Below are 23,164 nucleotides of genomic sequence, written 5' to 3'. Positions count from 1 at the left end.
CAGTGTTCTGCCATTCAACCCAAGTGACATAGAGAAATTGCTTGTTGAGTCAACTACTCATGACCCCATTAAGGATCTCACTCACAGCCAGGCCATGCAGGAGTACACCTCAATCTCCAAACAGAGTTCAGTTCAGGTGCCGTGTCAACTGTTCAACACTTCCTGACTCTTCCACCATTTAGTAAACTGTAGGTTAGTGTATCTACACATGTACTTGATATGGGTTGATTACGAATAAGTGAAATTAGTCCGACAACCTTATTGCACGGAACCAGTGCTGAAAATAACCAGTCTCCACCATTTTCCCATAGTTATTGAAACCACAACTTGATAAACATCATCAAATATCATACAAAACTCCAGGTGGCACATGATGAATAATCTCAGATTATGAATACATGTCTTCTCCTTACCAATCGTGCATTGATATCCAGCATATTTTTTGCACATATCAGCAGCGGTCCAATGAGCCCTGAGGCCATATCGCGATCCTTATCCACATTGCTGAAGTAAAATCGAGTCAGGCAGCCCAGGTCAGAGTTGGTAGGTCCATCGCTTTCAGTCACACTCCAGAAGTATGTGACGGTTTTATTGGGCTGAACACTGAGCTGTCCTACATTGCGATCTACACAGAGAATCCAACCAGAATTTGTACAGCATGCAGAATCAGCCCAATAATTGGTGAATACTAAAAAATGGCATTCATCATTCATGTCATGTGTGAATCTAACAGCCATAATTATCTATTCAGAAAACATTCCACTGAGGACATTGTCCAGCAGAACATTTACAGGTGTTGACGCAGTTGAGGTGTGGCTGCTAAGTAGGATGGAGCAGTTCTGATAACCATACATATTGTAGTAGTTTAGGAGTAACATTGTTATTCTTAATATAGTTTTAATCTCAATTATGACATTTTAAAAATAAAAAATGCGGAGAATTCTCTAAATGCTCTATTCAAAATCAACATAGCAATTTAATCAATGACAAAAAAAATGTAAAATTCTGAAATTCAGTAGAGCTGCTCAATTCATAAAACAAATAGGTGAACTCCCAGAAGTCTCATCCAATTTTCTTCACACTGAATTCCTAGCCTTTAAATGAAAAAGGTCAGTCTACACTGATATTGTAAGTTATCATGTAACACAAACATCTCAAATCGTTCATATACAATGAATAACTTCGAGGGAAAGAGACTGCTGTATGTAGGTAAATGTATTGTGCACAAGATTCCATCGATAACAATGAAATGAAGGCTCAATTATATTTATATTTGGTGTTGATGGGGATATGAAAAGAATGTAATAATAAAGCTTAGGAACAGATCATATTCATACTTTTTTGCCACTGAAGGTGCAGGGCAGGGAAAATAAACTTCTATATAAATAAAGATAAAATGAATGGAGAGACTGTATCCAACATAATTGTGAAAAATACATTGTTCTCATAATTGCAAAGAACACAATTTATATATGTATAACTTGGCTACTATTTGTTATCATCATCCTTTCTGTATGAGGTTTGACTTGCAAATAAATAACTGAGTTGATGTACATTTTACATTTATCATTAGGAACTGTATGTAAACAATATAAAAGGGAATGATAACTCTCTGAGTGGAGTGTTTCAGCAAAATGTATGTAGGTGGGTTCTTCTCTGGCCTTAAATAACTTTTCTCAGTTTATGATGTTCTTCAGTGTTAGTCTGCCACTAGCCAAAGGGAGAGAGGAAGACAAAAGTGATTTGCTCCTCAAAGCATTCCCCTCTGCTGAATATTTCTATAAAGGAAATGCATGACCAATCAATGACTAATTCCATCTCAACTGTATAATAAGTCTGCAGGGCAGAAGTCCCTTCACCAAAATCCCTTTATCTACAATCCAACAGCATACACAGAATGCTATCAGTTAGCAGTCTATCCCCGGGGGTGTCAGAGGAACTGACACTCCTGGTTAGGTACAAAGCAAAGACTCCCTGATTGGCACGTCAATTGGATTCTTGATCTTCTTCATATTCCAATAGGCCAACTTCAATGGCCTGACTCAAGTTGTTACAAACTGTATATAACAATGTTTGATTTGATTTATTATTGTCACATGTATTAGTGTATACAGTGAAAAGTATTGTATCTTGCATGCTATACTGACAAAGCATACTGTTCATGGAAAAGGAGAGGAGAGGGTGCAGAATGTAGTGTTATAATCATAGCTAGAGTATTAGAAAAGAGTTTTGAAAGCATAGAATGAGAGTAAAAGATAGAATTAGAGGGTATGCTGGGCACAGCTTGCAAGAAAACACAACGCTCTGGTGCCAGATGTATAATGTTTAATGTCTTCTTAAGCTCAGTAACATTGACAGTACAGGTCAAATTACAGTAATATGGCAGATAGATGTTTTTGACTCCTAGTTTCCTGCTCTACATGTGGCTCCAATAGTTGTCTACCAGTCCTCAGAAAATATATTTATTTCAAACACTGATAATTCCCACACCACTTGTGACCAAGTATTGGTGTCTTTTTGCATTTAGATTTGTAAATTTAAGGTAATTTGTAAATTTAAGGTAAACTAGCACATTTTTGTGTTTAACTGCATTGCAGCAGACTTTTCTTGCAACATATAAAATACAATGACATTTTTTATTACCGGTCAAAGAGAACCTCTACAGGTCCTACACATAAACCCAGGACAGTCCTTCCCTATTACAGGCTTCTTTGACCTTGTCAACCGAATAATGTTCTTTCTTACCTTCAGCTTTATGCGCCTTTATTTCTGTAAGTCCATGTGGATGAATATTGTATGGTCTGCTTGCGAGATTCTTAAAGATGATCTGTATCAGACAGAAAGAACCAAAATTTTTAGATGCAGAGTGCATGTCATTGGGAAATATGAGATGGACTTTGACAATAATACTTGATGACAGCATGCATTGAAGTTGAGCGCTGAGGTTTCATATTGCAAATAATGTTTTGATTGGCACATGTGTTCAATTCTTGTCAATGTGCAGCTTGGTGGGGAAAATGCAGGGATCAGGTGATTGTGGACAGTTCCAATACTGATGGACTTTCCAGCTTGGCGTTGACCGGGTTTTGTTAATATTGTTAGTTTATGGGGAATACAAGTTGCATCAGGGAATGGTATTGCAAAGGAGACGATATATCAGATAATGTTACAGTAACAGTTATGAATATGTTCTAGAGTTCTGCAGTGAGAGACAAATGGGGAGTGGGATGCATTAAAGTGAGTTACAAAGAGGTGCATATATATAGGGCAAGCATCCGCTTAGCTAGTGCTAGCTGTATTCTCTTAAACGCAGTTTGCCAAAGGAAGAGTAGGAAATCTGATAGATCAGTTACCACAGCAGCTCTTTATATCGAGGCACTCTATTAAGGCTGATAACAGGTATTATTGAGGAAGCATTACACTGTCCAGATTCTCTGAGTTGTGGAGTACGAGTATCAGGAGGATGTCCTCTTCCCTGTAGTTGGTGACTGTGGCCCATTAAATCATCCATTATTATAGAGAAAAGTGGCTGATCAGGTCAATGCCAGTCACACTGCTCCAAGAACATGGCTGCAGTGCAGGAATGAAATGACAAGATTGGCCTTTTCATCACATCTCTCTTACTCAATGTTAATCCCTCCACTATTTCTCTCCATGCCTTCAGCTATCTGATCCAGTGATCTGGGATTCCCTTCTTAAATCTCTCTGCCTCCCTATCTCTCTTTCCTCTATTAAGACACTCCTTACAACCTGGATCTTAACCAAGCTTTTGGCCATCTGACCCTTATAGAGCTCGATGTCAAATTTGTTTGATAACACTTCTGTGAAGTGCCTTGAAACCTTTTAACTACGTTAGAGGCAATACGTAAATGCAAGTTTTTGTTGGTAACCACGGCAGTTGCATAATGCCCTCTCTCAGGATGCCAGCACAGCTACATCTTTGTTAACTCCAACCAATGTCGACACCAGTGCCAACAGGCCATGTTGGCCCAGAAATTGCTGTGTGACCATTGTTTGAAGGGGACATTTGCATTCGAACAATGAGAGGTCATCCATCATGAGTTTTTATTTGCCATGCTGAATCTATGGGAGGGGCAATTTGTAGGAGCACTACAGTAGGTAATATAGCAATTAGGCCAAACACCATGGGCTCACATCTGGGCAATAATTAATCTAAGCATCTGTGCAAGCCAGGAAAATGATAAATCTTCCTGAAATCCTAGTGCAGTTGATTTCTGTAGTCCCTGCTGACCTTGCAATGTTAGTTGACATGATACTGATCTTTGGGCAGATCCAAATTATTCAAGGACAGAAGGGCTGGGACAGATGTTAGACCTGACAAATAGTGCAAAGGAGCAAGGATTAATCAATTCTTTAATGAACTGCTGCTAAGGGGTTCTGTCCACTTCTTAGGAATAATGAGATGTCACCTTTGACAATAGCATAAGATTTTTTGGATTGAGTATAAAGGGCATCTAGTCTGATAAGTTAATTGACATTTTAAACCATTATTGCCAAAGCAAATTCACACCCTAAAGAAAATCCAGCCAATCAACTGACTCTAACTGAACATTTTCCATTGAAAAGCATACTTAGCCTGATCTTGGGAGTTAGCTTAACTTGGACCTGTTTGACCAAATAGTTCGTTTCTGTACAGTTTATTTCTATGCTGTACCTTCTATGTAATTCTATTTAACACCCTCAAAGTTGCTTCGAGCTAAACAAAACACAAATTAAAAATTAATTTTGTTGGAAAAACACTGGTGTCACAGTTTCAATTGATAAGTTCCCCAGTAGAATGCTCTATGGCACTACATTCCTTACAGTTACAAACCATGATTATATTAGAACAATTTACCTTAAAGCGATCTCCGACCTCACCACGTAAAACTGGGCCCAAAATTCCCTTTGACGACTCTGGACCCGGTTTTTGTTTTACAACTGTGAAGGTACTATCTGTATATTCCACGTAAACAGCCTTTTTATACTTCTTCCCAATTCTGTCTGGACCCCTTTCCAGAAACTTGCCTCTTAACTCACTGAAGGGAAAAAAAGGATCATGAAGAGCAAAGATTTGGAGATGAATTTCATCAGCAAGTTATTCCTCTCATCACAGACCCTGTTAGATAGTTTATTTCTTAATTTTAATTAACTTTTAATGGTTCACTGCTTAATACCAAACTGCTGAGACATAGATAGAAGTAACCCGTAAGAATGAAGACCTGCTTATTAATTTTGTCTCCCTTCATATTGAGCAATGGTTTTCCTTTCTTCAATATAATTCACTTTCTATGCTGGGTGATGAGATGTATTGATATAATTTATTAATAGAGTCATTTTATTATCCTAGGTCATTATTGTACCATCTGTGGCAACTAACACTTCTAATTCATTGAATCTGTAACCGTTCCTCATTTCTACGCTGTGGGTGTGTCTGCTCTATATTTCTCCACTGATGTACCAGACCCTAAAGTTGGACATTCTATACGAGACACCCCCAGAATTCTTGAAGACGCCCTACTGAAGACTTCTTTCAGAAGAAGCTATTACTAGAGATGCTGTTGTAGGAGATGCATCCATTAAATTCAGCTCTACCAGTCTTACTCCTACAGGAAAAATCAGCTTGACAGGCACTTCAAGACACATCAATAAGAGAATGAAAATAGAAGGACTGTACCTGCTCACATTGTCTGGAAGAGTTGGAGCATAATCCCATTCACATTCCACAGCGGCAATATAATAAATCCACTCCATTGACCTAGTTTTGGTAACAGTTGTCCGTGGCAAGTAGTTAATTTTTAGCTGAATGTCCTTCTCATCCTCTTCCCCATATTCATAATTATTGTAATTGGCATCTTCCTCCTCTTTCCCCATTCTCCAGACGGAAGCAGAGTCCTCTTCACAGTTTCCCTTGATATTAAAGTAGGCCTTCATTCCAGCTGGTGTAACACACAGCAGCAGAAAAAGAACTTCAGAATTCTTTATGTATCCTTGATACAGCAAACTAAACATTCTCTTTGAACAAATACCCCTCTTAAGCGTTGGAACAATGGTTAGCACTGCTGCCTCACAGCACCAGGGACCTGGATTCGACACCCAACTTGGGTCACTATGTGTGGTATTTGCACATTCTCTCCATGTCTGCGTGGGTTTCCTCCGGGTGCTCCGGTTTCCTCCCACAGTCTGAAAGACACGCATAGACCTGAACAGGTGCCGGAGTGTGGCAACTAGGGGAATTTCACAGTAACTTCATTGCAGTGTTAATGTAAGCCTCATTTGTGACTAATAAATAAACTTTAAAGCTTTAAAAACAAACCCTATCCACTGTACGTGGATGGATGAATCTCCCTGTGACTTATGAATGCCTAAAAACTGAAATCATTAGCCTACTTCTATCAGTCAGCCTTCATTAGACAATTTAAAGATATGAATTAACCCATTAAAGGACAAAAAGCAGAAGGTTTCGTAAAATAATCACATTCTTGTTCACAGTCCAAAGTTAAAGTTTATGGATTTTCCTTAATAGATTTTAAACCCGTTTTTCTAATATAAATTTTAATATATATATAACTGGATCAAATATTATGATTTCCAAGCTGCTAAAAAACACAAGATTGTATCAGCAGTTTGATCCTTGCCACCCCTTTAAATTGACTTTATGGGCTTGACAATAAAGACTGAGGGCCTAGGATTGATGTTTTGCTTTTGTAAGTGCAATAGAGTAGGACTTTGACACCTAAGAATCCTAAGAATAAGCTTGGAGCACACAGTCCATACCTTTTGTCATAGCATCGGGTTACTCCTTCCAAAGATATGGATGGCATGGGAGAATAGTGGTTAGCACTACTACCTCACAGTGCCAGGGACCCGGGAGTGATTCTGGACTTGGGGGACTGTCTGTGTGGAGTTTGCACATTCTCTCTGTGTCTGTGTTGGGTTTCCTCCTGGTGCTCTGGTTTCCTCCATCAGTCCAAAGATACGTAGGTTAGGTGGATTGACCATATTAAATGCATGGGGTTATGGGGATAGGGAAGGGGAGTTGGGCCTGAGTAAGATGCTCTTTAAGCACTTTTAGGCACTGTGTCAGAGATAGAATAAAGAACCTTTCACTCTGTCTTGATTGCTACATTTCTAGCAACAGAAGAGCAGCTGAATGGCATTTTCACTTCCTGAATTTTTATGTTATCTGATTGAAAGTACTGTGAGCAGTTATGGGTTTGCTTGGTAGATGGCCTCAAACTCATTTCACCTAGGATCTGGTCTTGAATATAGATTTCCACTTAATTCTTCTGAGTGGCAAATAGACTGGTGTGTCAAGGCTGAAGGGATAGTGTACAGTTGAAAATCAAGCCCAGTTTTTTTAAAGACAAGAATTTTAAACTCTACAATCTTTTACAAGAAGTCGTAATGGTGAGCATTTTACATACTGGTTTCACATTCTTGAATTGTTACCACAGTATAATCTTGCTGTCACTCTTACCTTGTTGATGGTTAGGGTTTTGACAACTCAGTAACCATTTGTTCTCATGACTTGGGATCATTTCCGCAGTCACAAATGCTGTTGGAGCCAATTCAACTGAGACAACTCTGTGGTCACGTACTAGGAGCCCATATCCATTGAAGTAAATGGAGTACAGCTCTGGGGTGGAGCCCATTGCTATTAAATGCCAGCTGACAACTTTGGTTTTGCAAATATTCAGATCTGACAAGAAATAATACCAGAGTGATAAATGTCTTTTGAAAGGGAGATTTTAATGGAGTCGAGTCTTATCATATTCCTAAAGAGACAAATTCCACACCAAAGACTTGAGAGCTGAGTTCAGTCTATATCAAATAAACCAAAATGCACTGAAAATGAGACTGAAGTTCAAATTTTTCCAACATCTATTTCCAGCCACAAGGCCAAACAGAATCCATACTAATGCTCCAGGTGCTCCAGTTTCTGCCCACTGTCTGAAAGACGTGCTGGCTAGGTGCATTGACCCAAACAGGTGCCAAAGTGCGGTGACTAGGGGAATTTCACAATAACTTCATTGCCGTGTTAATGTAAGCCTTACTTGTGACTAATAAATAAACTTAAGTTAGTGATTCCTATTTAATTTTGGATTGTTTCTGAAATCCTAGCTAATAATATTTCCCCCCTACTCTTTCTTTCCTGGGATGATGTCACCTCACAGTGCTCCTATTTTACCATAGAAATGATGTAGAAATTTCTATAGAACCATAGAATCCTGACAGTGCAGAAGGAGGTCATTCAGCCTTTCAAGTCTGCACTGACTCTCCCAAAGGTCATTTTACCTTGGCTCACACCCACCTTATCTTTTATCGCTCTATCCCCGTAACCCCGAGCATTTATCTTTGGCACAATGGTTAGCTATGAGCCTCACAGTGGCAGGGACTGAGCTTGGATTCCCAGCTTGGGTCACTGTCTGTGTGGAGTCTGCATGTTCTCCCCGTGTCTGCATGGGTTTCCTCTGGGTGCCCCGGTTTTCTCCCATAACTCTGAAAGGCATGCTGGTTAGGTGCATTGGCCATGCTAAATTCTCCCTCAATGTACCCGAACAGGTGCTGGAATGTGGCGGCTAGGGGATTTTCACAATAACCTCATTGCAGTGTTAATATAAACCTATGTGTGACACTAATAAATAACTTCAACTTAACTTTGGACACTGAGGGGAAATTTAGCATGTCCAATCCACCTAACATGTATATCTTTGGACGTGGTTTAGTTACTGGTAGAATTATTTTAGTGAGCTCATTAAATCACTGAGGTGATTTCAGGGTAAAAGCTAGCTGAATTATTTTTAGTGTCATAGAGTCATAGAGGCTTACAGCATGGAAACAGGACCTTCAGCCCAACTTGCCCATGCTGCCTGTATTTTAATCCCTGAACTAGTTTCAATTACTCATGTTTGGCCATATCCCTCTATACCCATTTTACCCATGTAATTGTCCAAATGCTTTTTAAAAGACAAAATTTTACCCGCCTCTACTACTATCTCTGGCAGCTTGTCCCAGACACTCACCATGCTCTGTGTGAAAAAATTGCCCCTCTGGACCTTTTTGTATCTCTCCCCTCTCGCCTTAAACCCATGCCCTCTAGTTTTAGACTCCCCTACCTTTTGAAAAATAGAATCATTGAATCATAGAAATCCTACAGTGCAGAAAGAGGTCATCTGGCGCACTGATTCTGCATTGACCACAATCCCACCCAGGCCGTACCCCCATATCCCTACACATTTATCTGCTAATCCCTCTAACCCATGCATCTCAGGACGCAAAAGGGCAATTTTAGCATAGCCAATCAACCTAACCTGCATGTCTTTGGACTGTGGGAAGAAACCGGAGCACCAGAAGGAAACGCACGCAGACACGAGGAGAACGTGCAAGCTCCACACAGGCACTGACCCAAAATATATTAACTATCTAGCTGATCTATGCCCTTCATTATTTTATAGACCTCTATGAACTCACCCCTAAGCCTCCTACACTTCAAAGAAAAAAGTCCCAGTCTATCCAGCCTCTCCTTATAACTCAAACCATCAAGTCCCAGTAGCATCCTAGTAAATATTTTTTGCGCTCTTTCTAGTTTAATAATATCCTTCCTATAATAGGGTGACCAAAACTGTGCACAGTATTCCAAGTGTGGCCTTACCAATGTCTTGTAAAACTTCAACAAGACATCCCAACTCCTATATTCAATATTCTGACCAATGAAACCAAGCATGCCAAATGCCTTCTTCACCATTCTGTCCACCTGTGACTCTACTTTCAATGAGCTACGAACCTGTACCCTTGGATCTCTTTGTTTATAACTCTCCCCAGTGCCCTACCATTAGCTGAGTAAGTCCTATCTTGATTCGATCAACCAAAATGCATCGCCTCACATTTATCTAAATTAAACTCCATCTGCCATTTGTCAGCCCGTTGGACCAATTGATCAAGATCCCATTGAACTCCAGATAACCTTCTTCACTGTCCACTATGCCACCAATCTTGGTGTTATCTGCAAACTTATTAACCATGCCTACTAAATTCTTATCCAAATCATTAATATAAATGACAGATAACAATGGACCCATCTCCAATCCCTGAGGCACACTGTTGGTCACAAGCCTCCAGCTTGAAAAATAACCCTCTACAACCACCCTCTGGCTTCTGTTGTCAAACCAATTTTGTATCCATTTGGCTACCTCACCCTAGATCCCGTGAGATTTAGCCTTATGCAACAACCTACCATGTAGTGCCTTGGAGGAACCTTACAACTTTAATCCAAGAAGCTGTGATTATTACCTCATGGCATAAACTAATTAAACTATCAAAATCTAAAGAGTTTTGAACACCAATCTGTCATCTTCCCCTTCTCCTTTTCAAGACTATATTGATTAGGTATGCCCAAATTTTATGTGTCCGTGGGTTGCTTAGGTGCAACATGAGACACGTATATAAAAGATAAATTCAGGTTCCCAATAATTTGCAGGTTATGACAAGTTTATGATACTAATAGAGATTTATATTTGGAATGAATGTTCAGAACAGGTCTGAACAACAGGAAACCCAGTTGACGATGGCAGGACCAGAAGATCCCGCCATTGGCCAATGGTGGGCTGGCTCCGTCACCATGAAACATGTGGTGAGACCACGTGGAAAATCCTACCCTAGGTCTAATTTTAAGATAGTGGCCTCTTTTTCTGGATTCCTCCACCAGAAATACTTTATAAAGTACTTCACTGTTCTTAGAACATCAATTAGATCATCCCACTGCCAAACTAAATTTGGACAACCTGTTCACTTAATTTAACTCTCCAACTCAAAAATTGTTCTGGTGAATGTGCCCTGTGCTTCCCCAAGCTCAACATACTGTTCCCTGAGATAGGGTGCCCAAAACTGCATGCAGGAATCCAAATGGGACCTGACCAAAGTTCTGTACAACTTATATCATTTCCAACATACTTGTGATAAAAGGCCAATATTTCATTAGACTTTTTGATTACTTCTTTTGTTTGGTTGTAATTTCACACATTAATAAAAATCTGGTACCATGAGAAATGTGTCTGTACCCACCTGGTAAGGAAACATTGACATAGCCATTTATTGAGTACATTGAACCGTTGACTTTCTGAGGGCCAAGAATTCTGTATCTGATCCTGTCTGTTTCAAGATACATGCTTTTACTTTCATCAATGATTGAGAACAAAAGCACAAACTCCTGTCGATTGATTTGCTTTCCAAGTTCATTTAGAGTCCCTGAAGTGACAATGTTTACAATTTAGAAATTATATTTTTATCTAAAATAAAAACATCTTTTAACTGAAAATGCAGATTTCATTTATTTGTAGAAAAATATTGCATAATGGGGGAGTAAGGAAGGAAAATCCTAGTAAGTAAGAGAAAATCTAATAGGTTAGTCAAGATTTTAAATCATTAGATATTTAAAGCACGGCAGAACTACCAGCATTAAAGTAAATGAGTTATACAGTAAGAGATTTAAACAAGTGGTAATGATTTATAAAATATATGCTGATATTTTGAATATATTTTAAATGTATTTTAAATGTATTTTATAGAATCATCGTTCACTTTAGCCAAAGGCAAGTTACCTCAAGGCATGCTGGTCAAGGGCACAAGGACATTCTAAAGGAGCAATGAGACCTTAGAAATGTGAAAGTTTTATCTGCAAAGTTTCTAGTGGTGGAACACTTAAGGCAACTTTATGAATAGGGCTAATTCTTTGTCCAGATAGGACATATGCTTTCCAAATGTGGAAATGCGTGTTCGTCTTGTTTGGCTGAGGTTGTGGAATTAGCTAGGGGGAACCTTACCTCTAACCTTTGAGGTCAGGCGTCTGGGGTTGCTAAGCGATACAGGAAGTAGAGTTAGCCAGGACAGAAGTTAGCTTCAGGATTCTATGGACTAATAAAATTCCATTATGCCAGAAGCTGAGATGCAATTGGCTAAAGTATATGACAGGTGTTATTAATGACTTTTATGAATTGAAGGTGATGGTTTTAAAGCTAATGAAAGGTGGGTAAATCTGATAAGTAAAGTCTATAATTGATCTGTTTTGAATTGTACATGGCAGAATTCATTGGAGAGGTCTGCCTGCTCTATCTTTGGAGGAGCTCAATCCTTTGATGAGTTTCCTATCAGCTGCTGGTCAAATAAGTTACATCTTTAAACTGAGACATTGGCTTTCCTGAGACTTTGTATTGTCTGAAGCTTCTGATGTTACCTGGTCACCTTGCAAAAACCTGCTACAGAGACCATGCCCATTACCTAGTTACCTCCGCCAGAATTTTGCCAATGGATTGGTGGATGGTGGGTGGCTGCCTGTCTTTAGGCCACCTGGCTGTGGCACTGAAGGGTATGGCACTCTCTTGTACTGGTGCCTTTGCTGAATGGAGATATTACTCAATGATAATCACCATACCTGCTTGTCCCCCCTCCCAGCCATCCTATCACAGACCTCCACCTCCCTTGCCTAGGCCTGCCAGTTCAGCCTCAATGAAACTGGCACACTTATCATTCAGTCCAGTCACTCCCATGGCTGCCTTTCAAGGACTGACTACAGACCCAACAGTGGTAGTCACTCCAAAGACGCTGCTTAGTCAGGAGAGCTAACAAGCAGGGAGCTCTGGGAAATGGTGCATCCTTCTGAATGGGGTTGGAAGCTACAACCTCAGGTGATTAGCAGTCTGATAACTGTAATCTCAGTTCCTTGCTTCCCTGTCCAGAGACGGTGGGTTCACCCTCAAGTCTTTCACCAGGTGACAATGCCACTGCCTCCACAAAAAAAATCCAGCATTAGTCCTGCACCTAATTCACACTCACCTTGCTTACATACAAGCATTGCTCCAATTAATCCTGAGTTGAAATCCCTCACAGGATCCACACGTGAAGAATAGGTGTAAGTAAGACAATTGGAATCACCATTCATTGGACCAAGATTCTCGGTTATTTCCCAGACATATACGTATTCACCACTGGGTGCCACAATGTCATCTTTCTTCTCGGGCATGGATGTGTGGTCATTGTATGAAGCGCCTTAGTACAGAATGTTCTTAATTAAAAACAACTCACAAAAAGGTATAAGGGAAATGTCGAGGAAAGTAATTGTAATGATCTCTTTGTTAATGTTAGGCAAAATGTTCATAAGTATTAAACTGTCAAACTAGCCAATTACTGTGCACAATGGTTTACGATATATATTGATAAATATTAAGAATTGTGCGTTAACTTAAACCATCTGATTGTAATGATCTGACTTGAGCTTTACGAATTAATCTTCATTTGGCTTTAGCTCCAATCTTACTATGAAGAACAAACATGTTTACCACCACTGTGGCAATTATAGAGGCCGTAAAGTCATAGAGGTTTACAACATAGAAACAGACTCTTCGGCCCAACTTGTCCATGCCATCCCTATTTTTTTTAATCCTTAAGTTAATCCCATTTATCAGCATTTGGCCCATATCCCCCTATACCCATCATACCCGTGTAACTATCTAAATGCTTTTCAAAAGATAAAATTTTACCCGCCTCTACTATTACCTCTGGTAGCTTGTTCCAGACACTCACCACTGTCTGTGAGAAAAAATTGCCCCTCTGGACACTGTTATATCTCTCCCCTCTCACCTTAAACCTATGTTCTCTAGTTTTAAACTCCCCTGCCTGTGAGAAAAGATATTGACTATCTACCTTGTCTATGCCCCTCATTATTTTATAGACCTCTATAAGGTCACCCCTCAGCCTCCTGTGCTCCAGGGAAAAAGTACCAGTCTTTTCAGCCTCTCCTTATAACTCAATCCATCAAGTCCCGGTAACATCCTAGTAAATCTTTTCTGCATCTTTCTAGTTTAATAATATCCTTTCTATAATAGGATGTCCAGAATTGCAAATAGTATTCCAAGTGTGGCCTTACCAATGTCTTGTACAACTTCAACAAAACGTTCCAACTCCTGTACTCAATGTTCTGACCAATGAAACCAAGAATGCCAAATGCCTTCTTCACTACTCTGTCCACCTATGACTCCACTGTCAAGGGGCTATGAACATATACCCCTAGATCTCTTTGTTCTGTAACTCTCCCCAACGCCCTACCATTAACTGAGTAAGTCCTGCCCTTGTTCAATCTACCAAAATGCATTACCTCGCATTTATCTAAATTAAACTCCATTTGCCATTCGTCAGCCCACTGGTCCAATTGATCAAACTCCCGCTGCAGTTGGAGATAACCTTCCTCACTGTCCACCATGTCACCATGTTAATGTCATCTGCAAACTTATTAATCATCCCCCCCATATTCTCATCCAACAATTAATAGACTTGTTTGACTTTTAATGAATTTCATTGTCATTGAGCCAAAAGGGCCTGTGAAGAAGACAAAAGAATAGCACTAGAATTTTTGTCTCACATGGTGGGGGGTTGGGGGGGTGAGGTAATGATTGTATTTGCTGGTGGTTTACTCGAGTAGGTGTATTTATGTTACCTAACCGAATGGAGAGAGTTAATCTGTATTCTTTCATATAGCACTTAGAAAGGCTATGGTTCTGCATGTCTTATCCATTCATTTAACTTGAAATCAGGTAGACTTTTCTTAGCAATGCAGTGACAAAGAGATACATCCTGCTTTTTTCTGCTATTGATATGGTAGGTGCTCAATTTCTAGGGTATTCTGATTCAATCTAATCAGTCTAATGACGTCAGCTTCAGGTGCCATAGATTCAATAACATTGGCATTGTGCATTTTCTTTTCATGTCTTTACTCTGTTAAGTTTGTGTCCACAGACAGCGATTTCTGAGTATTCATCTGTTCTAGCTTTAGGGTATTATGGCTTAACATGTAATTGCATAGGGTTTATCTGTGCTTGTTTTTGTTCACATATTTGAATTTGTTCACATTTTGTTCACAATGTGGACAAAGCCACATTGGCACCTCTTCTCAGTGTCAGCTTTGTTCAGAATTAGGAGGCTATGTGTTCAAGGTCAACATCAAAACTTGAGCATAAGCTCTTCCATACATGAAGGTGAAGGCTTGAATATTTTTAGCAGCACTATCTGATAATAATGAAATGAGTCTAACGCGTTACCACAGAATTGACACTTTAAATCCTTTCCTATGTATTACTTTTTTAATTCATTTATGGCATGTGAGCATTTCTTGCTAGGCCAGCATTTATTGTCTATTTTGAGTTGCCGTTGAGAAGGTGATGGTGAGTTGCCTTCTTCAACCACTGCTGTCCCTGAGGTATAGGTAAACCCACAGTGCTGTTAGGGAGGGAGTTCTAGTATTTTGACTTAGCGACAGTGAAGGCACAACAATAGATTTCCAAATCAGGATGATGAGTGACTTGGATGGGAACCTCCAGGTGGTGGTGTTTCCTGGTATCAGTTACTGTTGTCCTTCTAGGTGGTAATGGTCATGGGTTTGGAAGGTACCATCTAAGGGACCTTAGTGAGTTCATGCAGTGCATCTTGTAGATGGTACACATGCAGTTTGTTGATGGTGAAGGGATTGAATGTTTATGGAAAGTATAGCAATCAAGCGGGTTGCTTTGTCCTGGATGGTGTCAAGCTTCTTGAGAATTGTTGGAGCTACACTCATTCAGGCAAGTGATGAGTATTATACTACACTTCTGACTTGTGCCTTGTAAATGGTGGACAGGCTTTGGGGAGTTAGGAGATGAGTTACCTGCTGCAGGACTCCTTGTCTTTGTTTTGCTCTCGGAGCCATGGTATTGATATGGCTAGTCCAGTTCAGTTTCTGGTTAATGTTAACCCTCAGGATGTTGATCATGGGCTATTACTACTTATCATGAAGAAAGTGCAAAATGAGTTTTGCAGAAATGTCTCATGTTGATTTTCACATTTAGTGAACAGAGAATTGTAACAAATATTCATTTTAAGGGTATTTTTCTGTGCTGTATACCTCAATGACTCTATGGTTTTACAATATGTTAATATACAATTATTATTATACAGTTGTTTTGCTAATTATCACAAAGCTTGTCAATTAATTAAAGCTGTGTTGGACTCACCTTCAGACATTTTCCAGTAGGATATCCCAAATGGGTGAATACTGTAAGGCCGTGAGGCTAGGTTCTTAAAGTGGATTATCACTTTGTCATTAACTTCTGCTCTGATTGTGGGACCGAGAATGCCTAGGAGATACAGCAATCTGTGAGGCATTTACTTCTAGTATAGTAGTGATACGATGCAGAGCTTAATCCCCTTTACCTCACTTCGTAATCTGGCAAAATGTTTGGGAAGGTGTTAACTGTTCTATATTAACATTCAGAGGTCTATTAAATAAAGACTTGACATGTGCTTTAAGTGAATAAGTAACAAGTTATTTTATTTAACCAACCCTGAACCTTTAACTAAACCAGTAACATATCAATTAAAGGAAAGTTTGACTGTAATGCTGTTCAAATAAATACAAGGACCATTCATTTACCAAAACAGTAATAACAGAATTTTAGTCATTCTCAAAGACTATACAACCAGGCTTGATGGCTTTCAGAAAAGATTTGGCATTCTTCTGTAGTTATCCATTGCCTGTAAGCATTGTCTGATTTGGTACTTTTCGCTGGTTAAATGGTGAGTTCTCTGAAGACATATCTGATGCTAGCAGGGTTAAGAAATGTTTTAATTGATCTAACTGCTCTTAACTGCTTCAGTTGACCTGGCCCTGGCCCTGGTTCTAGAGATGTTATTCTGAGATGGTTGTTGCTCTGGCCTTTATACTTGCAATGACCTTGCAATCTTCTTACACCACGATTGGTCTGAGGTTATTGACAACAGCATATTCAAATCTGAAAGGCTCTTAATAGCTGATTACCTTTTTTAAACTGATAGGCTATTAAAATGCAGAAGTCTGTTACTAAGGCAACCCTGATGCTTGGTCCAAGAAACAAATGTTGTAATTGTGTGTACTCTGCATCCAAGCACTGAATGCAAAACCAGCTTTTAAAAGGACCACACACCATTTTCTTTCCCTCTAGCATTTTTACAGTTCTTTACACACATGCTTTACATCTTTATGCACTAAGCTTCACACCAGTAGGATGACAAAATATATATTTAAATTTTTGTATTTTAGTAATCTCTAGTTGATAACTGAAGGTGGAGTAGAAATCCTATATTTTTTCCGTTTCTTTTCATTCACAGGACAGCATCCAACATTTGTCATGAATTTAAGTCAAAAGAGTAAGCAGAAAGGACTCGGGAAGTATTCTGTCACATTACCCAGTGCCTTTAACTAAATAAAAGCTTTAATATATCAAATGTCATACTATGAGCTCTAGTTAAATAAAATATGCTCTTGGTATCATGATGGACATGTCAGGAAGGTGCTGATACAGACTACAAAGACCAGGGTAGCAGAAATCCATACAATGAAAGATTAGGCATTTAATGTGGGGCATAGAGCAATTATTTGAGATCTATGATTTTGCTTTATTACTCATTGTGCAGTAGAATTTGCCAGACATTATTGCAAGTTTTTCTCGCTGTCACCTTTTCTGAACTCTTCCGAAAATAACCAATAAATACCTAACAGATCACTTATCTCCAGTGACAGAGTCAGAACTGTCCTCCTGCTCTGAGTAACTCAGATTAATTAAGGGGATCATTGTCCAAGTCCAAAACAAAGAGGAAAGATTTCTCAGAAGGATAATAGTCATCTATCAAACTCATCAGGGACCTGTCTCCTCAGGAACTCCTGGATAAGTTCAAGATGAACTTTGAAGGCCTCTGGATCAAACTGTGGATTTCCATATTTTTCTGAGAGTTCCGATGTAACAATTACAAAGAAAGCAAAGACAAAATTAGTTGGTCCAGCCACATTCCTAGGAGGCTCCTTGAGTCTGACATTTCATTGTACTCCTGTTTTCAAGTTTAATTAATTGGCATTTCCCCTAAAGGATTGGATATGCAATTAGGTGAGTTAATGAAAATTAGCCTGGTACCAGCTAGGGTATTGCAATTGGCCTCAGCATCCATGAACAATGGAGTCAAAAATGAGCGTGTGTTCTCTCTCCTGATAAATATCAAGTGACCCACAGAATACACAGGTCTGGGGTCATCTATAATGCTCTTCATGTTTGGTTATATCAGTGACAATTGTTACTTAGGTTTAGAAAATGGGCACTTGGGTACAGTATTAGAAGGCACAGTGCACATATTGAACAATATCGCAGTAAAAGTCAACACATTCAGGACAGGCTGAGAAATAAGGGTCAAACGTTGAAAGGAAAAGAAAGTCTTGACATCAATTCCAGGCAACTGTATAGACACAAATATAATTCACATAAAAAAAGTCACACAGTGACCCTTCATGACATTTTCCGGCAAAAACTGAAATGCATGGTTGACTTGTTTTGTTTGTTTTTTCTGGCCATTCTGAGGGGAAATGCTGTCAGTTGATGGATATGCTGCATAATTGACTGTGAATAGCATGAGACCCAAGCTATTTTACTTGGCAATAGCTTCCATAAAGAGCTGAGTCAAAGTAGATTGTGAGAGAAGGGAAGAGGTCACACTTAGGCCATGTGCTTTGAAGATTTCCGAGTGCTTTTGACGGATCAGCGTATTTGATGCTTCTCTTCGATAGAAGTAATTTTTACAGACTTATACTTGCTAGATATGCAGCAAATTCTGAAATACTACTGAAAACAAATTACTGTTGAAGAAACCTCACATTGAATTGAGGACAAACAATAACAGAAAAATCTGTGCAGTGCTATGGCACAAATATATTGGGACAATTGCACTGCCAAACAGATTTGGAAGTCTGATTTCTGCTGCTCAATTACTGATTTCAGTTAAATTACTGAAAGAAGTTCAGAAGAGTAATTTTTTCCCTGGGGGTGGAGAGAGTAAGAAATGCTAGAGGGAAAGTTGTTCTCTCCCTGTAATCCATACCTTCTACTGAATAGTTCAGAGCTGTCTTTATGAACTTGAGGGCATGTTCCTTATGGTGATCTGGCCCCTTTAAAGGTTGAGCTCCTGAAAAGGTTACATGACCAGGCTGACCAATGAGGAACTGAGTTGGGGTTTGACTTCAATATGTCTGGGCTTGTTCCAACAGTTAAACCCTGGAGGCATGACTCCAAGCATCAAATCTGCATTCCTCTGGAAATAGCTATTACTGTTAATAAACATTCTTTGTTAGTTAATAACTGATGGAGCCAAGTTACTACATTTGGTGATGAAGTAAAAAGCAGCAAGTGTGCTTGGAACATAGTCAGCATAGAAGCTGGTACAGTCAAAGTCAACCTAGTTAATAACTGGTAGAGCCAAGTTACTACATTTGATGATGAAGTAAAAAGCAGCAAGTATGCTTGGAACATAGTCAGCATAGAAGCTGGTACAGTCAAAGTCAAGCTTTTAAAGTGAAAAAGAGCTGCAAAGGTGCCTGTACTGGGAGAATGGATCACTTTTACTCCTCTGCAGAGGGATGGGTATAGTACATTGAGCGTTCAGTGTTTTTCAAAGCCAAAGGAATTGAGGAGGGAAAGAAGAAGATATCACTAAGTGTGTGTGGGACCCAAGCCTATAATTTGATCTATAGCCTTACGTCCCCAACATGTCCAATGCAAGCTCCTTTAATGAAATTAAACAGTTGATAAAAGGTCACTACCACCCACCAAGCCGTCCGTAATTTTATAGTAATTTAGTTCTAACTCAATGGGGAGAGACCCAGCACATATAGCAAGAATCAAGAAAATTGTGGAATATTGTGACTTTGGGACATTAAATGAGGTACTGAGGGATTGTTTGGTTTGTGAAGTAAATGATGAGGCAATACAAAGAAAACTGCTGGCAGAAACTGGAATTGATTTTAAAAAGATGTTGGGAATAGCGTTAGCCAGGAACAGCACTGAGGAAGGTGTGCAAGAACTTTAAAAGCATGCAAAATTGCACATTTCCAAAAGTTATGGCACCACGTTGACCGTCTATGATAGTAAGTTCCACATTTTCACCACATTCTGGGTACAGAAATTCCTTCTGAATTTGCTTTTTGATTTCTTGACCATTAATTTAAATTGTTGACTTCTAATTTTGCTCTTCCCATGAAGTGGAAAAGTTATCCCTGTGCCAACTCTTTCACAACCTTTCTTAATTTTAAAAGCTTCTGTCAGATCACCCATCCGTCTTCTTCTTCCAAGAGAAAACAAAGCCAGACGATTCATTGCTTCCTGATGTAACTTTGTAATTCTTTGGTCATCCTTGTAAATCCTTTGTGAACCCACCTCTTGCGCCTCCATATTCTATTTATAACGTTCTTCTTATGAACATGGTGATCAGGATTATACACAATACGCCAAGTGTGGTTTAACCAATGTTTGAACCAATTTTTTCAATTCTAACCCTTTAGAAATAAACTCTAGTGCTTGATTTACATTTATTTTGGTATTTTTGACCCATATCATAACTTTAATTATTTTTCTATTTGAAATTACTAATTCATTTACTATAGTATTTAGATTCTTCCAGGTAAGCTGTGACCTTCCTACTTTTGTAACCAAAATGCAATGCCTCACCCATAGCTATGTTGAAATTAATTTGTCAACTATATGCGTATTCTGGAAGTTTATTAATACTGTCTTTTAATTTGATATAGTATTCAGTGCTCATGAGCCCTCCCAATTTGGTGTTACCTGCAAACTGGAATCAAAAACTGGATTTCTAAAAGTCTAAATCATTAATACAAATTGTGAATAATTGTGATCACAGCACAGCATATGTTCTACTGTCACCATTCTGAAAGCTTCTCCATACCTCAACTCTGCACTATCTTGTAGCCAGCTAATTATCTATTCTGTTCATTGTCTCATCTGCCCAGACCTTAGTCATGCAAGATGTCAGCTTAATTTTTTTTATCAAAATGAAATACCTCACCTTTAGCAATGCTGAAATCAATTTGTCAATTACATGCCTATTCTGCAAGATGTCATATTAAATGATATCTTAGCATAGATCTTTTGGAAATCTAGATATGTGTACTAGATTACCCTTCTGTTACCACTTCAAAAAGTTCAGTGAGGTTGGTCAAGCAAGACTCTACCTTTTGAAATCAATTTTAATTATTCATTACTACATTTTTTGGCTTTGAGTGCCACAAAATTAGGCTGCTCATATTTACAGTGCTACAGGTGCCATTGTTGTTCCACAGTGATGTCTTCAGCATACTTCTGCTGTGAGTCATGCTCAATGCAATTGTGGAGAGGGCATTAGTATGGGTACAGGAAGCCTGCCCCAGAATATGCAGAGTAGATAGTTTGTGATTTCAATCAGTGTGTACCATTTAATTGATGACTGCACTGCTGCACGATAGCTGGGTCAAAATCCTGGTAACTCCCTTCTTAATAGCTCCATGAGTGTATCTACACAATATGGACTGCAGCAGTACAGGAAGTTAGCTCATCACTATCCTCTCAAGGGCAATTATTGCTGGCCTAGCCTAGCCAGCAATGCCCACATCCTATGAATGAATCAATACGTGTATTCAAAGAGACACTTGGTTCAGTGAAGGGAGTTCAAGTGAAACTCAAGGTAAAGTGCGATAGTCAACCAAAACAATCTCAAAGCAAGAGTGGTGCCATTTGCGATTCATCACAAGGTTGAAGAAGAATTAGTATGGCTTGTTAATACTTGTGTGCTAAAGCTGGTTACAATGAGTGACTGGACTATCTCCATCATACCTGTCATTATACCAAATAGTTCAGTTTGTTTTTGTGGTAATTTTAAAACTATCATAAATCCAGTGTTGTGTGCTGATCAATACCTACTTGGTTTGCTGGATTCTCAGGTGAGCAGAAATTCAGCAAGATTGATCTTTCACAAGCATATTTACAGATGAATGCAGCCTCTGAATCTGAACCATTGCTTAACATTGTTGCTCATAAGGTCTTTTTCGCATAGGCCTATTCCAATGATCAATGGCTCAGAGTTTAAGTGGCCTCTCTGGTGTACAATTTTATCTGGATGACATTGTAATTAGAGGCTCCAGTGAACAGGGCACCTGAATAATTTAGAAGCAACATTGGACCACCTTCAAGCAGATAGTCTGCATCACAAAGAAAAGTGTGACTTTTTCCAGATGTAGTCCAGTATTTGGGTTGTTATTTAGAGTAAAGGCCGACATACAGCACCTAAAAAGATGAATTTTTTTTAGAAGCACCACTCCTAATAAATGTGATGCAATTAGGGCCTTTTATAAGATTAGTAAATTATGACAAACATATTCATAGCTACATTATTGAAGCCATTCCATAATTTATTATGTAAGAAACAGACATGAGACTAGACAACAGAATGTAAGAAAGATACAAGGATGTCAAAGATGCTTTGCAAAAGTTTGAAGTATTGGTTCATTTTAATCCAAAGCTACCATTACTCCTTGCTAGTAGATCATTTGCCTGTGACAGCTTCTCAAATCCAGAGACATACTAAAAATGATCCTTCAATGGAGAACATAATGGATATACTGGAGTTCTATGAGGATGTGTCTAGGGCAGTGGATAGAGGAGAGCCAGTGGATGTGGTCTTTCTGGATTTTCAGAAGGCGTTTGACAAGGTACCTCACAAGAGGTTATTGCAGAAGGTCAGGGGGCATGGAGTTGGGGGTAGGGTGTTAGCGTGGATAGAGGATTGGTTGTCAAATAGGAGGCAGAGAGTGGGGGTCAATGGGTGCTATTCGGATTGGCGGTTGGTGACTAGTGGGGTGCCCCAGGGGTCGGTGCTGGGGCCTCAGCTATTTACCATTTATATAGATGATCTGGAGGAGGGAACCGAGTGTAGGGTGTCGAAATTTGCTGATGACACCAAGATTGGGGGAAAGGCAAATTGTGCGGAGGGTGTGGAGAGTCTGCAGAAGGATCTAGATAGGCTAGGCGAATGGGCCAGGAAATGGCAAATGGAATTTAATGTTGGCAAGTGTGAGGTGGTCCACTTTGGTAGGAAGAATGGTAGGAAGGACTATTACTTACGTGGCGAAAAACTGCAGCAGGCGACGGTGCAGAGGGACCTCAGGGTCCTCGTGCATGAGTCGCAAAAACCCAGCTTGCAGGTGCAGCAGGTGGTCAGGAAGGCGAATGGGATGCTGGCCTTCATAGCGAGGGGGATTGAATATAAAAGTAGGGAGGTCTTGCTGCAGCTG

The 23,164-nt window shown here is 39.4% G+C and overlaps 1 protein-coding gene across 1 annotated transcript in view; it reads right to left on the bottom strand.

Annotated features, from left to right (window-relative positions):
- f8 (coagulation factor VIII, procoagulant component) overlaps positions 1-23,164 on the bottom strand; it is an 80,910-nt gene that overhangs the window by 39,970 nt on the left and 17,776 nt on the right. Inside the window, exons 3-10 of the mRNA XM_080187677.1 lie at positions 16,038-16,160; positions 12,832-13,044; positions 11,065-11,247; positions 7,481-7,702; positions 5,678-5,939; positions 4,859-5,039; positions 2,746-2,827; positions 414-625 (exon numbers count right to left, since the gene is read on the bottom strand). Of these exons, the coding sequence (XP_080043803.1) occupies positions 414-625; positions 2,746-2,827; positions 4,859-5,039; positions 5,678-5,939; positions 7,481-7,702; positions 11,065-11,247; positions 12,832-13,044; positions 16,038-16,160 (1,478 nt within the window). The remainder of the gene's footprint in view (positions 1-413; positions 626-2,745; positions 2,828-4,858; positions 5,040-5,677; positions 5,940-7,480; positions 7,703-11,064; positions 11,248-12,831; positions 13,045-16,037; positions 16,161-23,164) is intronic.

Source organism: Carcharhinus amblyrhynchos, chromosome 4 (genome assembly GCF_965287045.1).
Source record: "Carcharhinus amblyrhynchos chromosome 4, sCarAmb.v2.hapA, whole genome shotgun sequence".
Classification (NCBI taxonomy): domain Eukaryota; kingdom Metazoa; phylum Chordata; class Chondrichthyes; order Carcharhiniformes; family Carcharhinidae; genus Carcharhinus; species Carcharhinus amblyrhynchos.
The sequence above is the reverse complement of the archived record's forward strand: the minus strand, read 5'-3'. Positions and strand labels throughout refer to the sequence as shown.